The sequence below is a fragment of the Quercus robur genome, chromosome 9 (assembly GCF_932294415.1).
Source record: "Quercus robur chromosome 9, dhQueRobu3.1, whole genome shotgun sequence".
NCBI lineage: Eukaryota > Viridiplantae > Streptophyta > Magnoliopsida > Fagales > Fagaceae > Quercus > Quercus robur.
The window spans coordinates 40427057-40441867 of NC_065542.1; the positions used below are offsets into that span (position 1 = coordinate 40427057).

At 38.2% G+C, this 14811-nt stretch overlaps 2 protein-coding genes across 4 annotated transcripts; both read left to right on the forward strand.

Moving 5' to 3' along the window:
• The first annotated feature begins 3960 nt into the window (after positions 1 to 3960).
• LOC126698344 (glutathione S-transferase T3-like) lies at positions 3961 to 9611 on the forward strand. Of its 2 annotated transcripts, XM_050395505.1 has the most exons (3): positions 3961 to 4495; positions 5442 to 5896; positions 5995 to 7011. In XM_050395505.1, exons 2-3 carry the CDS (start codon positions 5471 to 5473, stop codon positions 6475 to 6477), a joined length of 909 nt encoding a protein of 302 aa, XP_050251462.1. In that variant the 5' UTR covers positions 3961 to 4495; positions 5442 to 5470; the 3' UTR covers positions 6478 to 7011. The 2 variants fall into 2 exon arrangements, with proteins under 2 accessions (XP_050251462.1, XP_050251461.1); XM_050395504.1 differs by lacking the exons at positions 5442 to 5896; positions 5995 to 7011 and adding an exon at positions 7792 to 9611.
• A 655-nt stretch (positions 9612 to 10266) lies between these two features.
• LOC126698345 (60S ribosomal protein L14-1-like) lies at positions 10267 to 14257 on the forward strand. 2 transcript variants are annotated; one of them, XR_007646435.1, is made up of 6 exons: positions 10267 to 10363; positions 10539 to 10640; positions 12005 to 12134; positions 12211 to 12323; positions 12888 to 13032; positions 14076 to 14257. XR_007646435.1 is itself a non-coding variant. In XM_050395506.1 (5 exons), exons 1-5 carry the CDS (start codon positions 10361 to 10363, stop codon positions 12942 to 12944), a joined length of 405 nt encoding a protein of 134 aa, XP_050251463.1. In that variant the 5' UTR covers positions 10267 to 10360; the 3' UTR covers positions 12945 to 13035. The 2 variants fall into 2 exon arrangements, 1 of the variants encoding a protein (XP_050251463.1); XM_050395506.1 differs by lacking the exon at positions 14076 to 14257 and having other exon boundaries at positions 12888 to 13035.
• The last annotated feature ends 554 nt before the right edge of the window (positions 14258 to 14811 follow it).

Here is a 14811-nt window from a genome sequence, read left to right on the forward strand (position 1 = left end):
CATCCTAGTCATCATCCTTTGATAGGTTGACCCGGCATTCTTCAGACCAAAAGGCATCACCTTATAATGATAGTTGCCGACTGGGGTGACGAAAGTAGTTTTTTCCTGGTCTTCAGTGGCCAAGGATATCTGATGGTAACCCTGGAAAGCGTCCAAAAAACTCATTCGAGGATGCCCGACAGTTGCATCTACCAGTCGGTCTATCCGCGACATCGGGAAAGGATCCTTTGGGCAGGCCTTGTTTAAGTCCGTGAAATCCACGCAGACCCGCCATTTTCCACTCTTCTTCTTCACCACGACAGTGTTTGCCAACCACTCGGGGTAGAATACTTCCTTGATAGCCCCAGCTCTCTTCAACTTTGCGACTTCCTCTCTCACAGCGTCCGCATGCTCCTTCGACGGGCGCCGGGGAGGCTGCTTCTTGGGTGGAATAGCTGGATTAACGTTAAGGTGATGGCGTATTAGGTCTGAGTCAACCCCGGGGGCTTCATAAGGATCCCAGGCGAATACGTCATCATTTCGTCGAAGAAAATTAATGAGCGCCGACTTCTCTGGTTTTGGCAATTCCGAACCGACTTGGAAAAACCTCTCGGGGTCCGATCCAACAAGCATTTTCTCTAGTTCCTCACAGCTCACCTCCATGGCCGGTCCTTCATTTCCTGTAGCTAGGACCGGGGTCCTTGATTGCTATAAGCTATTTCCGGCCGAAGTGGAAGGTTCACTGCTTGATTGTCGAGCAATCGCCGACACCATGCATTGCCTAGCCATTCCTTGGTCCCCTAATACCTCTTTGATTCGACCCTCTGATGGATACTTCACTTTCTGGTGCAGGGTTGATGACACAGCCCCTAATGCGTGAAGCCATGGCCGTGCTACAATTGCTGTGTAGGGGGAGTACGCGTCCACCACGATGAAGTTCACTTCCACTACTTCTGAGTCTGTCTGCACAGGCAACCTAATCATGCCTTTCGGGATGACTATTTTTCCCTCAAAGCTAAGCAGGGGTGAGTCGTATGGCGACAGGTCTTCCTGCTTCAACTAAAACCCTCTTCCTGGGTACATTATCTCCACGGCGCTACCCTGATCAACTAAAACCCTCTTCACGTCATAACCTCCTATTCTAAGTGTCACGACTAGGGCATCTTCATGGGGCTGAATGGTTCCTTCCTTATCCTCATCCGTGAACCCAATTAATGGCGAGGCCCTCCCTCTGGCTCTCTTTGATCCTCTTTCACCTGGCTCCGTCGGAAACCTACCTACTGACATCACTCTGAACGGGCCGGGATCGGTTCACCCAGGTGCGGCAAGAATAACATTTATTGTGCCTATGGGCGGCCTCAACGCACTTTGTCTGGTATCGACATTTGACTGCTCGGGGCGGTGCAGCAGATGCCTGAGCTTTCCCTCTCGGACAAGTCGATCCAAATAGTTTTTTAGGTTCCTACATTCGTCAGTGACGTGACCAGGCTCTTGGTGATACGCACAGTATAGATTCTGATTGCGTTTTGAAGGATCGCCTGCCATCTTATTTGGCCATTGAAAGAAAGGCTCACGCTTTATCTTCTCCAGGATCTCGTGCAGTGGTTCTTGGAACACAACGTGGACTACCTAAGCCCCTGTAGATCCTGATTGTTCTACATAATCTCTCCTCGGCTTGTTACTGCTACTGAAACGGTCCGACCTGAAGTCCCTCCTCTCCTGAGGGACAAACTTCGCCTTTCCTTTCCCAATCTGCTGGTCCTCCTCGACCCTCTTGTACTTGTCTATCCTGTCCATGAGTTGTCGCACGCTGGTGACTGGTTTCCCAGTGAGAGACTTTCTCAAGCCATGCTCTGTGGGCAGGCCCCTTTTGAAGGTACTGATGGCGACGTCCTCATAATTACCTTCGATCTCATTGTACGTCTCCCAATATCTGTCCGAGTAGGCCTTTAGCGTTTCTCCTTCTCGCATGGATAAGGATAAGAGGGAATCGAGGGGCTGAGGGACTCTAGTGCTGGTGATGAAACGGGAACCAAAGACTTGCGTCAGCTGTTTAAAGGAGTCTATGGAATTCGGTGGGAGGGCATCAAACCAATGGAAACACCTTACACATTAACGCCTCGTCCCTGGAGTGGACGGCCATCCTTTGGTTGAATTGGCTCACGTGTTCTACTGGGTCAGTTTGACCATTGTATGGGATAAACGTTGGCTGATTAAACCGCCGAGGAAGCACCGCCCTCTCTATTCTACGAGTGAATGGCGACTGGGAGATCCGGTCTAGGGCCTTGCTCATGGCGTCATTGACCAGGCCTTGGTAAGATGGGCTTTTGCGACCGCGCTTGTGAGGCCGCTCTTCCTCGTACGAGAACGTTTCACTCGGGGGGGTTCTCGTTCTTCGTCTGTACTCTTCATCCTCACCACTGCTTGTATCCGAAACGGGCAAAGGATGTTTCTGTTGGGCTCGACGCAGCTTCTTCTTCAAATCATCAATCTCTTGTTGTAGAGCCTTCCGCTCATTGTGCTGGTGGGACGCGTGATCTTTCCCTTTCGAGCGACTTCTACTTGTGTGAGAGGTGCTCACACTGCCCTCTCGTTGATTATCTTGGTCCTTCGCTCGTTCAAGGTTTACAAAGTTGTCTTGTCGTTGAGAGTCTGCATGTCCAGTTTGGCGCGGACCTGATCCTTCCATCCCTTACTGTTTCACTTGTCGAGACACAAGTTCTCCCCACAGACGGCGCCAATTGTAGGGGCGGTTTTTGGGGCTCAGGCCCAACAGGCGGGCGATTCTGGCCCAAAGGTCCCACAACAATGAATTTGTAGAGAGTAGGATACAGAACTAGGTCTTTGACAGCGGGGACGTGGTTATGGACAAGCCATGCAACCAGTTGGACGTAGAGATATTCCTCCAAGCTTTCAGGACAACAGTCCCTGGCGCTGTATCTTCCGTTTTCTGTCTCTATCTCTTTTCTCCTCTTCTATCTTTTTTCTTCCTCCCACTTGCGATGCCTTGGCCATGGGGATTTCCTTCTCTTATATAGCACTCTTACTAAGATCTCAACCCTACACTTGTTAATCATCTGGGTCTCCACTTGAGTGCCTGTCCCATAGGACATCCTCCCTCTTTTCTGTGAGTCGCACTGGCCAAGACAATTCTGTGCTCCTGTTCCTTCTACATTAATGCGGCTGGAAAAGTAGTTCCTAGGCATTTAATGCGGCAGTAGTGGTTGCTCCCTTCCCCGAACGTCATGCACCGTTCCTTCTTATTGAGTGACTTTTCACCATGTATAGGGTGCAAGTCGGACACCCACTTGGCGAGTCCGAGGAGGTACTCCTCCTCGGACGCCCTAAGCAGGCCCGGCCCAGCATGGTTGGGTTAGGATATCCTATGCCCATGTCTTTTCTTCTCGTTGCGGTTGGGCTTAGTGCATGTGCTAGGGCCCATCATTGATTGACGGAATTTACCCCCACAACTTATTATTGATACAATTTTTAAAAGATTCTCTACTCCTAATGAAAACAAATGAACTTGAGTTCCTTTTTTTTTTTTTTTTTTTTTTTTTATATATTATATATATATATATATATATATATTTTAAGAATATGAACTTGTGTTCCTTAAAACCGAGACAAAATTTATTAAAAACAAGGGGAATAAAAATTAAACCAAACTAACAAATTATGTACCAATCCATTGAAGACACGTGGTAAAGTCCACATAGGTTGAACCACATGGAATCACTACCCGTTATGAAAAACCCTACTTGTAAGAGCACCCACAGTAGATGTGGGATATGTGCCAAATGCTAAATATTTGGCACATATCCCACATCAAACCCAATTTAAGCCCATTTATCAGATGTGGTATATGTTAAATTTTTTACAACTTGCTACAGTAAAATCACAAATATACAAGTGTACGGACAGAATGTGGTATATTGGTTTATTATATTTTATTTCTCTTTCAACCCTCATTTCCTTTCATTTCTCCTTCAGCCACCGCCTCCATCTCCATCTCCACTCTCCCATTCTTTTTCTTCTTCCCTCTTCCCTGTTGCTCCATCTCCTTCAGCTCACCATCAGTTTCGTTTCTGCCATCACTGATCTAATAACCACATAAATCCGGTTTTTTTTCCCCTTTTGGTTCGCTCTGTCCTCTGTTCTACCAGCGTCGATCTGGTTCTGAGTCTCCGTTTTGGTTGTGATTCCAACGGAGCCAAAACGGAGCTTGATTCCAACGACTCGTCCACCATTATCATCAGCGTGGGCGTAGGCCTTTGGGTTGTGGGTCTGGTTTTTTTTTCCCCCTTTCGGTTCGCATCCTCTCTGTTCTATCGGCGTCCTCTAGTTGTTGTTGTCTCCGTTTTGGTTGCGATTTCTGATTGTGGGTCGGGTTGTCGGTCTGCTCTTTGAATCAATTCTTGGCGCAAGAACTTTGTGAGTGGACTTCCGGTTTCGTGAAAGAGGCCCTGGTGAGATTTGTGCACGAGAAACACGACAAGAATAGCTCACCGTACAGGTATTTCATCCATCTTCCTGTGATTCTCTCGGTATTTCAATGTCCGTTTTGATTCTCTCTATATTCTGTTCATATGTGCTGTTTGGTGTGTTATGAATTTGTTCTGGCTAAAGTTTAGTAATGATATATGAAATTGTTTATATGAATTTGTTTGCTATATGAAATTCCTAATCCCCATTATCATCAATTTCACCATCATTTTTGTTGTTGTTGAGGCTTTGCTGTTTGATTTACCTTGTCTAAAATTTTAGCAACTTAGCATGTGTTAAAACACAGCAGAAATGAAGTAATTTACCATATAATCCCTAAAACCATGAAAATATGAAGGATGTACAGAAATGAATTCTTTAGGCATGCAAAGAACAAAATCAGATTACAATAATGGCCTTTTTTTTTTTCAATATAAATGATGATATATATGTTAAATTATTTGTAAAGTAATATTGTTTTAAACTTAATTTGCAAAATAGTCTTTTTCTTCAAACTCATCTTTTGGAGAGGTGAGTTCTACTTCTTTTATGTTGACATGGCTAATGTGATGCAGAACTTGTCTTTCCTTAATACAAGTTTCCTTTAAAACAGTGAAACTGGTCTTTCTTAAAGATGAGTATGCTTGGACTTGCATGCAGAAACTATTCTCCTTCACAAAAAGTCTATTTTGCAAAATAAATTTACAACATTGCTATTTTAGAAAATAATTTTTGAAAATGTTTTATTTAACAAAAATGGCCCAAGCTTCACCATTTGAAGGAAACCCTTTGAGCTCCTTTAATACGTGGTTTTATTGTTTCATATGATGTAAGAACTGTTAAATATATATCAAGTGAAGAAAGAAGTTCTAGTTCCAATTACTTTCTTGACAATGACATAGGAATGGATGGTTGAGCTGACATGATACATTGACAAAGTTTAGTAATGATATATTTTGTTGTAATTAACAAACCAGAACAAGCAGTCTCCATATCTATTTAGAGCATGGACTCAAGGAATTATTCATCATTCATTGATCTCGTACGGGGGAATATTAATCTTGAGGATGAAATTTTCGATGTATCTAAAAGTAGTCCCCTATTAGTCGAAGATTCTCCAGTGAATGATGAAGTTGCCACTTCTAAGAAAAAACAAGCACGTGGTGTCAACTTCAGTGTTGAGGAAGATAAGCTGCTTGTAGCAGCATGGCTCAATACCAGTGTTGATCCTGTGTATGGTAATGAGCAACATAAAACAACATTTTATGGTAAAGTTGCCAAATACTTTATGGACCACAAGACTGATTCTACACGTAGTGTTGCATCCCTAACAACCCGATGGGGAACAATTAATAGGGAAACAGTTAAATTTGTTGGGTCCTTAGCTAAAATTGAAGCAAAGAATGAAAGTGGAACCACGGCTCATGACAAGGTATAAATTTTGCAATGGTCTTTAACTTTTTTAGGTTTACAACACAAATGAATTGTTTGAAGAAACTAATTATGTTATATTTATTTAATTTTTTTTAGATTGAGAAAGCAAAGGAATTGTTTAAAGAAATTCACGGTTCCGTTTTTCAATTTGAACATTGTTGGCTAATCTTGAAGGATTATCCTAAGTGGGCATCTACTATGCCTAGGGGAGATTCAAGAAAAGAAATGCCTCAAACTCCAGATTTAATAGATCAAGGAGTGGGGGTTGATGGCATTATGGATTTGGAGAGGCCAATAGGTAGAAAAGCTGAAAAAGCTAATCGAAAAAGAAAAGATGATGGGCAAGATATTGCAACGGAATATTTGAAAAAGAAAATGAAAGTTCTTGAAGAAGGTTGTGTAGCCGAAAAAGAGAGAGTACGTATCAAAGCGGAAAAGGTTCGCTTGCAAGAGTTGAAAGAGAATGAAAGAATTATGATGCTAGACACAAGTGGCATGAATGAAGACCAAAAAGCTTTTTATGATGGACTCAAAAAGGAAATCCTTGCAAAACAAAGATCAAGTCATTCGTTGGGTTGATGATGTTGGTGATATCTTGTTCCAACCTTATTTTGGTAGTAACTAATTCTAGGCCGTGATATGTATTTTGTGGCATTTTTTGATTGTAGCTGACTTTAGGCCTTGATGTGTATTTTGTAATCTTACCAAAAGGTCTTGAATCTTTTATTATGTGATTTTGTTGTAGATTCTAGTAGGCCACTGTTATGTAAGTAATCCTAACATTTTAGCTTATATAAAATGTTATGTATTTTCTATTTTGTTATGGTTTGAGTATTTGCTATGGAATTTCTGCTATTGACTTATTATTATTAGTTTATGGTTTTTTGATTGTCAATTGGTAAGTTGTACAGGCAGTGAGGATGATGTCAATACCGTCAATATTATGACATTTTGATTTTTGATATATAAGAAAGAAAAATGTATATTATATTTTAACTGTATAAATGAAAAAAAATCTAAGCTAATGTCTAGAATTTATTTGGCAGTACTATCTGTAGATTTTATAAGGCAGTACTATCTGTCTAGAATGAGTCAATTTTGGGAGTACTGGCCGGGGGGTATAACGAAGAGCTAGGTAGTTGGGGAATAATAATGAGTTTTATAAATAAGGCAGTAGCTAGCTAGAAAAAGTCTAAACAAGAAATACACATGAATATAGAAGATTCTAATTAGATAAGGAATGAGCCAGTTGTGTAAAGAAGTTGGGGTTGACATTCTTGCGAGTCCGCGTAGGGAAATTTAAAGAAAGTAACCAAACAATATTTATTATATATTGAAGAAACATATTGGAAGGTACATTTCCAGTTGGTAGTTGATTTTATCATGTATGGTTTATCATTTCCAACAATTGTCCTATCTTAACGTGTGAGACCCACTCCTTTTCCCTTTGTAAAGGGAGTTTTCTTTTTTTCTTTCTTTCTTTTTCTTTGGGTGTTTATTGGTCTTGGTTGTGTTTCGTATAGAAGTAATACAAACTTTTATGACTTTCATATCCCTAGTTTATGAATCATATCCCTAGAATAACTTTGAAAACTAGAACGAGATCAAACAAAAATAGAACGAGATCAAACAAAAATTGTTTAGTATGTTCATGACTGATAAAATAAGGCAAGGATCATAGGGTTCTACCAATAGTGGCAGAGGATTAGAATTGAAAATTGCAACTAACATGTGTGTGGATTGTGATCAAACGTGTGTGGATTGTGATCAACTTATGTTCAAAATAAATTTAAATGAATATTCCTAAATTTTTAATATTGACTTGTTTTGTTTACATTCCTACAAAATATATGGCATCTATATTGATAATTGCTTTCTAATGTTTTCTTATAGTTTATCTCCATGGGTCGTTCTTTTTTTCGTAAATTGCTTGATGATGACGCAGATGAAGATGAGATAATTATAAAACTTCTCACGGGTTCGACACCACAACGTAAGCATCGTCGGTATATCGAACGTAATCATTTGGAAGGCCATAGAAGGCTTTATGATGACTACTTTGCCGAAGAACCTGTATATCCTCCCAACTTATTTCGAAGGAGATTTCGAATGAGACGTTCTCTTTTTCTCCGAATCTTATCTAGGGTAGAATCTTATGAACCTTACTTTACCCAAAAAAGAAATGCTGCGAAAAAGCTTGGTCTATCTCCCCTTCAAAAGATGACCGTTGCACTTAGGATGCTTGCTTATGGAGTAGCGGCTGATTTTATGGATGAATATGTGAGAATAGCAGAAACCACTGCAATACTTAGTTTGAAAAAATTTGTTGCAGCAATGGTTGCTATTTTTTCAGAGGAATACTTGAGGTCACCAAACAATGAAGACATCGCTAGATTGTTAGCTCATGGCCAAAATCGTGGATTTCCAGGCATGTTGGGAAGTATTGATTGCATGCATTGGAAATGGAAAAATTGTCCAACTGCATGGAAAGGGATGTATTGTGGTCATATTCGTGAGCCAAGTATTATTTTGGAAGCAGTGGCTTCATATGATCTTTGGATATGGCACTCATTTTTTGGGTTACCTGGATCAAACAATGATATTAACGTGTTGGAGCGGTCTCATGTATTTTCTGAACTTGCACAAGGACGTGCTCCTGCAGTTAATTACTCAATTAATGGTGATGATTACACAATGGGATACTATCTTGCCGATGGCATATATCCACAATGGTCAACATTTGTGAAGACAATCCCAAGGCCACTAGGAGCAAAAAGAAAATTATTTGCAAAAGCTCAGGAGGCATATAGGAAGGATGTAGAGCGTGCATTTGGAGTGCTTCAAGCACGATTTGCTATTGTACGTGGACCTGCACGGTTTTTCTATCATGAAACACTACAAGACATTATGAAAGCGTGCATAATTCTTCATAACATGATTATTGAAGATGAGCGAGATGAAGTTGAAGCAGTGGACTTAGATTATGAACAAATTGATGAGATTTCATGTACACCAATGTCACGTGAGCCAACAAATGAATTTACGGAATTCACTCAAGTTCATCAAGCAATTAGGGATCGAGAAGTTCATTCTCAACTCCAAATGAATCTCGTTGAGCATTTATGGCAATTACAAGGAGAGTCATGAAAACTTTTGGTTTTGTTTATTTGTCTCATTTTGTTTTTATGAAGCTACCATTAAAACTCATTGGCTATGTTGTTTTGTTATGTTAAGTTTAGTATTAGCCAATTGTTTTGTTGTGTTAAATTTAAGTACTATTTGTTATCAAAGAAGTGGCAAGCTCAACTATGTTTAATTCAATGGGTTTTGTGTGAGTTAATGTTATTGGATATGAGTTATTTGTGTAAGTTATTTGTGTGAGTTAATGTTATTAGATATGAGTTATTTGAGTTATTGGATATGACAGGTTCTAAGTATTTGAGTTAAAATGTTATTGGATATGAGTTATTTGAGTTGTTGGATATGACAGGTTCTGAGTTATTTGAGTTATTGGATATAACAGGTTCTAAGTATTTGAGTTAAAAATATGATAGTTGAATTAAGAGTATTTTCAGTTTTCAGGATTTTGTTATGCATGTAATAGTGTGGCTGATGCTCACAATTGGCCAAACTTTGTACAGGGCAGTAGGTGTGGCTGGATTACATCCCAGCTAACATTGTGCCTCTAGTTTCATTTGATGCCCATTGAGGTTCCCTCAATAAAGCCCAGGCTGGCTGGTTTCTAAATATATATATATATATATATATATATTTAAGAGTATTGTTTCAAGCCCAAGCAGGATGGCTGGTTTCTAAAATTAAAAAAAAAAAAAAAAAAAAAAAAAAAAAAAAAAAAAAAAAAAAAAAAAAAAAAAAATTGAAGAGTAGTGTTTGAACCCAGGCAGGCTGGCCGGTTTCTTTAAAAAAAAAAAAAAAAACAGTGTTGTTTGAAGCTCAGGCAGGCTGGCCGGATTCTTAAAAAAAAAAAAAAAAAAAAAAAAAAAAATTGAAGAGTATTGTTTGGAGCCCAGGCAGGCGGGCGGTTTCTTAAAAAAAAAAAAAACAAAACAAAAAAATAAACAGTATTATTTGAAGCCCAGGGCAGGCAGGCCGGTTTCTACCAAAAAAAAAAAAAAATCCTGAATTTGAAAGAGAAGGAAATGTTACCGTTGGGATTTGAAAGAGAAGGAAATTGTTACCGTTGGAAGAAGTAATAAAGAAATGATAAAATAAGAATTAAAATATAATATTTAAATGAAGTGGTAAAAATATAGAACATCTGATAAATGAGATGTTGTAAAATGATGTGGTAAAATAATAAAGTAGGCTTTTGATGTGGTAAAATGGCATAATATTTACAACGGCTGCTACGGATGCTCTAATACTATTTCTTTTCTTCGCAAAGCCTCTTGTGCCTCCCTCCCACAGCGTCTGCACTCCTTCAGATCCCAGGAAAAACAAAATGGTATGTTCCTGTTAACCCTCTGTTTGTTTCCCAAGAAAACCCAGAAGCCATAAATACATTAGAAACAACTCTGCTACTTGTCATGTAACTCTTAGCTGATTATTGTTGTTTTTTTTTTTAAATGTTCGGTAAAATGAATAATTTTGTTTTTGGGTATTTGGGTGTGAATTTGTAACCGTTCAGGAGGTTTGTGGAGATTGGAAGAGTGGCGCTTGTGAACTATGGGAAGGAGTATGGAAGACTTGTTGTCATTGTCGATGTTGTCGACCAGAATAGGGTATGTTTTTCTTTGTTGTGGCAGTTTATTTATGATTGCTTTTGTTTTTATTATTCAATGAAATTGTATGTTTTGGGTCAAATTTTATGTTGCAATGATAAAGGGAACTAATAATAATATGCCACAACAGGAAAAAAAATTAATGGTCTTAGAAAGCTATTTGTAACAAGGGTTTGACATATTAGTTGGTTAAAAAAATGGGAAAAGAAGGAATCAATTGTGGAATGTAATATTTTTTCGGTTCTGTTAATTGGGTTAGTGCAAAAGTTGGTAATTTCTTTTGACAAAGTGATAATGAAATGCTACATTTTTTTTTGGCAGTTTACAATTTTCTGTGATAGCTTTCTTCTGCTCCCCCCGCCCTCTTATTATTATTGATATTCAAACACACCCCTTGGTCTATCAGATACATTTTGTGTTGGGTTTCTGTGAAAGTGATGCAATCAGGTTATGTAGCATTATTTTTTAAACTATTTAGGACAATAGAAGGCCCAAGGCACTAAACATATAAAAACTACATTCACCCACGCACCCTACCACTGTTGAAGGAAAAGAACAAGGGTGGGATGGAGGGTGGGAAGTTTTCATCTTATTTGGTCAAAGGTGTTAGATGTGTCTGTGGTAGATTTTTTATTTTATTTTTTTGGTTGGTGTAATTCTTCTATAACATCCAATGCTACTTGTCAAATGTTTGCTTTGTCAATGCCAATGAGCTCTAGCTCAACTAGCACCTCTTCTCCTTGCAAGTTCTTGGTAGAGGGTGAGTTTGTGGGTTCAAAACTCACTCTGTGCTCTGTGCTCGTGTAACTTATCAATAAAGAAAATTTCTGCTTTGCCTATAAAAAAAATAAATAAATAAAGAAAATTTCTGCTTTGTCAATAAATTCTTTCTTCTTATAAAACATATGTTTGCTTTGTCAATGCCAATGAGCTCTAGCACAAATAACACCTCCCCTGCCCTTGCAAGTGCTAGGTGGAGGTGAGTTTGTGGGTTCAAAACTCACTCTGTGCTCTTGTAACAACTAACAATTAATAAAGAAAATGTCTGCTTTGTCAATCAATTTCTTCTTACAAACATATGTTTGCTTTGTCAATGCCAATGAGCTCTAGCTCAACTTGCACCTCCTCCCCTTGCAAGTTCTAGGTGTAGGGTGAGTTTGTGGGTTCAAAACTCACTCTGTGCTCATGTAACTTATCAATAAAGAAAATGTCTGCTCTGTCAGTCAGTTATTTCTTCATATAAAACATATGGCACTCAAATCACCAATCCTATTGATATGATGTAATTGAGATATATGGTCTTTGTGGTATTCACTATTTCCAAAGTTGTACAAGTTATAACTCCTAGTACTTTTATGCTACAGGCTCTTGTTGATGCCCCTGATATGGTGAGGACTCAAATGAACTTAAAGAGGCTTTCACTCACTGATATTAAGATTGACATCAAGAGAGTTCCAAAGAAGAAGAATTTGGTTGAGGCCATGGAGGCTGCTGGTGAGTGTTAATTAAGATGTATTTGTCACCTTTTTCTTGTTTCCTGAATTGGAACTCACATATACTGTGATGGCAGATGTGAAGAACAAATGGGAGAGCAGTTCCTGGGGAAGGAAGTTGATTGTGCAGAAGAGAAGGGCCTCACTTAATGATTTTGATAGGTTCAAGATAATGTTAGCAAAAATCAAGGTTTGCAATTATTCTATTAGTATATCTTTCTCTATTCCTCATTTTGCAATAGTGTGGTTATGAAAAACTAAGAATGTTTTACTGCACCATTTATTGTTTTGGATTCAGTTTGGGTCAGAATTGAGCACTTAGCCCCACCACAATAGACATTGTCCATCAGGAGTCATATGCCTAATTTAGGAGGCTAAGTAGGACTAGAACCCATGAGATTTATGTAGTACACCTACTTCATAATTTCATATCTACAAGCATCAAACACAAGTTTGTGCAAACCCAATAATAAGATCTATATGATGGACCTCTAATTATAGGGAGTTAATGAAGAACACACATCCACATGATCACGAGCTATATAATTTTAACCCTAGCATTTGTTTTCCTTATAGTCTGAAATGTTGCAATGATAAAATCAGTGGGTGCCCCAGCTCATGCTTATTGAACTATGAGCTCCCAGATCATTTCTCTCATAGTAAATTAATATACTTGATATTGTAGAATTAAATTGTCAGTTCTTCAACTTCTTGGGCTATTATGATTTTAATTGCTGTATTATTATGTATGCAGAGGGCTGGAACTGTTAGGCAGGAGCTTGCAAAACTCAAAAAAGAAAGTGCAGCCTAAGATGGTTCAGTTTAATATGGTTTTGTTGGATCTTGTTTGAACTAGTTCTTGGTTTGTTTTCAACTATGTTTTAATTAGTTGCGGGAACCAATTAGCTAGGGGTGTCAATTCGGGTTAGCGTGTCGGGTTCGTGTCGTGTCAAGGTAGGGGTATTCGACTAAATGGCTCAACCCTAACCCGACCCATTTAATAATCGTGTCATGATCCTTCAACCCTAACCCGACCTGTTAATATGGCGGGTTGACCTGACCCAACCCATTTGACACGCTTAATAAACGAGTCATGTTGGGTTAACACGAATGTAACACAACTCATTTCAACCTGCATAATATTAAATATAACATCCATCTAGAAATAATTTTTTTTACATCCCAAAAAGCAGTGCATACACTTCTAGTCTTCAACTCACATTCGAAATAATATAGTTCAACAAAAATATAACATTCATCTAGAAAATAAGTTCTTTACACTCCAAAAGAAGTGCATACACTTCAACACAAATTCAAAATAACAAAGTTTAACAACAATAAAATAACATAGTTCAAAAAAATATATATAATATCCTTGAAACCCGTCAAATGCTAAGTATCAATATTGAAAGAATTTGAGTAAACAGTAGACTAATCCTGACTATGACCACGATTATCATCCATAGATTCTTTGTTGATGTCCAAATTCATAACATCTTCCACAAGCTTATCCAATTTTATTTGTGCAAGTTCTATGCCAAAAAAAAAAAAAGTATTAGTAGTTCTAAGGTCTGTAAAATTTCAATTTCCAATTATATTCCTTATAAATTTTTGTAATTACTCACTTTTATTTTTAAATTTAAAATATATGTTGGATATAAAAGGTATTTGACAAATCTAAATAAAATAAATATTTATTTGTTAAATGAGTTAGTCGGGTTGTGTTAAGTGGGTCATTTCGGGTTGACACAAATAAATTGGCGTGTCAAACGTGTCTATTGCGGGTTATGCGGGTTGACCCGCTTATGACACGTTTCTTATCGTGTCACTTTCGAGTCGACCCGTTTATGACCCAAACCCATTAAGGTCCAACCCTAACCCGAAAAAACCCGTGTCGGGTTCGTGTCGTGTTCGCGGGTTGGGTCGAACATTGACACCCCTACAATTAGCTGGTGTTTGTGTCAATGGATATTATGAGAAGTTTGACCTCTAGGGACTATTAATGAAATATCTGCACCCTTTTTTTTTTCTTTATAAAAAAAAAAAAAAAAAAAAATTCTGCACCCGTCTCTTCTCCCTGATCTTCGTGATGGTACAATGAAACTTTTAGACATTTAGAATTTATGTTTTTTTAATACTCCTATGATCTTTTCCCCTTTCTTTTATATTCTGTTTGCCTGTTTGTGTGAGGAAGAAGATAGGATTTTACTCAAAATTGTAATTTGAGGATTTTCTCGGAGTAATTTCCCAAATTTGATTCCATTTGTTTTTGCTGTAAAATACTTTCAAATGTAAAATATTTTACATGTACAACATATTTAGATATTTGATGTGACATGTAAAATTTTAAGTATAAACTACCAAAACTGTCGTGGGAGGTTTAGTGACCAGATCAGTGTCACCAATCAGCGGACCGGTGGCTCTGATGACCGGACCATCTACACCTTGCCTAACCAATGATCAAGCCCGTCTATAATGTTTTATCAAATTTTTAAAGGTAAAACGGTTTCAAGAGTGCTTTTATATAATGTTTTATCAAATATTAAAAGGTAAAGCATTTTCAAGTTTGACCAAATTTTATGGTGAAACAAACGTAGTAAAATAAAAATATTTTCAGTTAAATGTTATATAGTGAAACGAAAGTAGTTCCAAATTCCATAGAAGTGATACTTCTATGT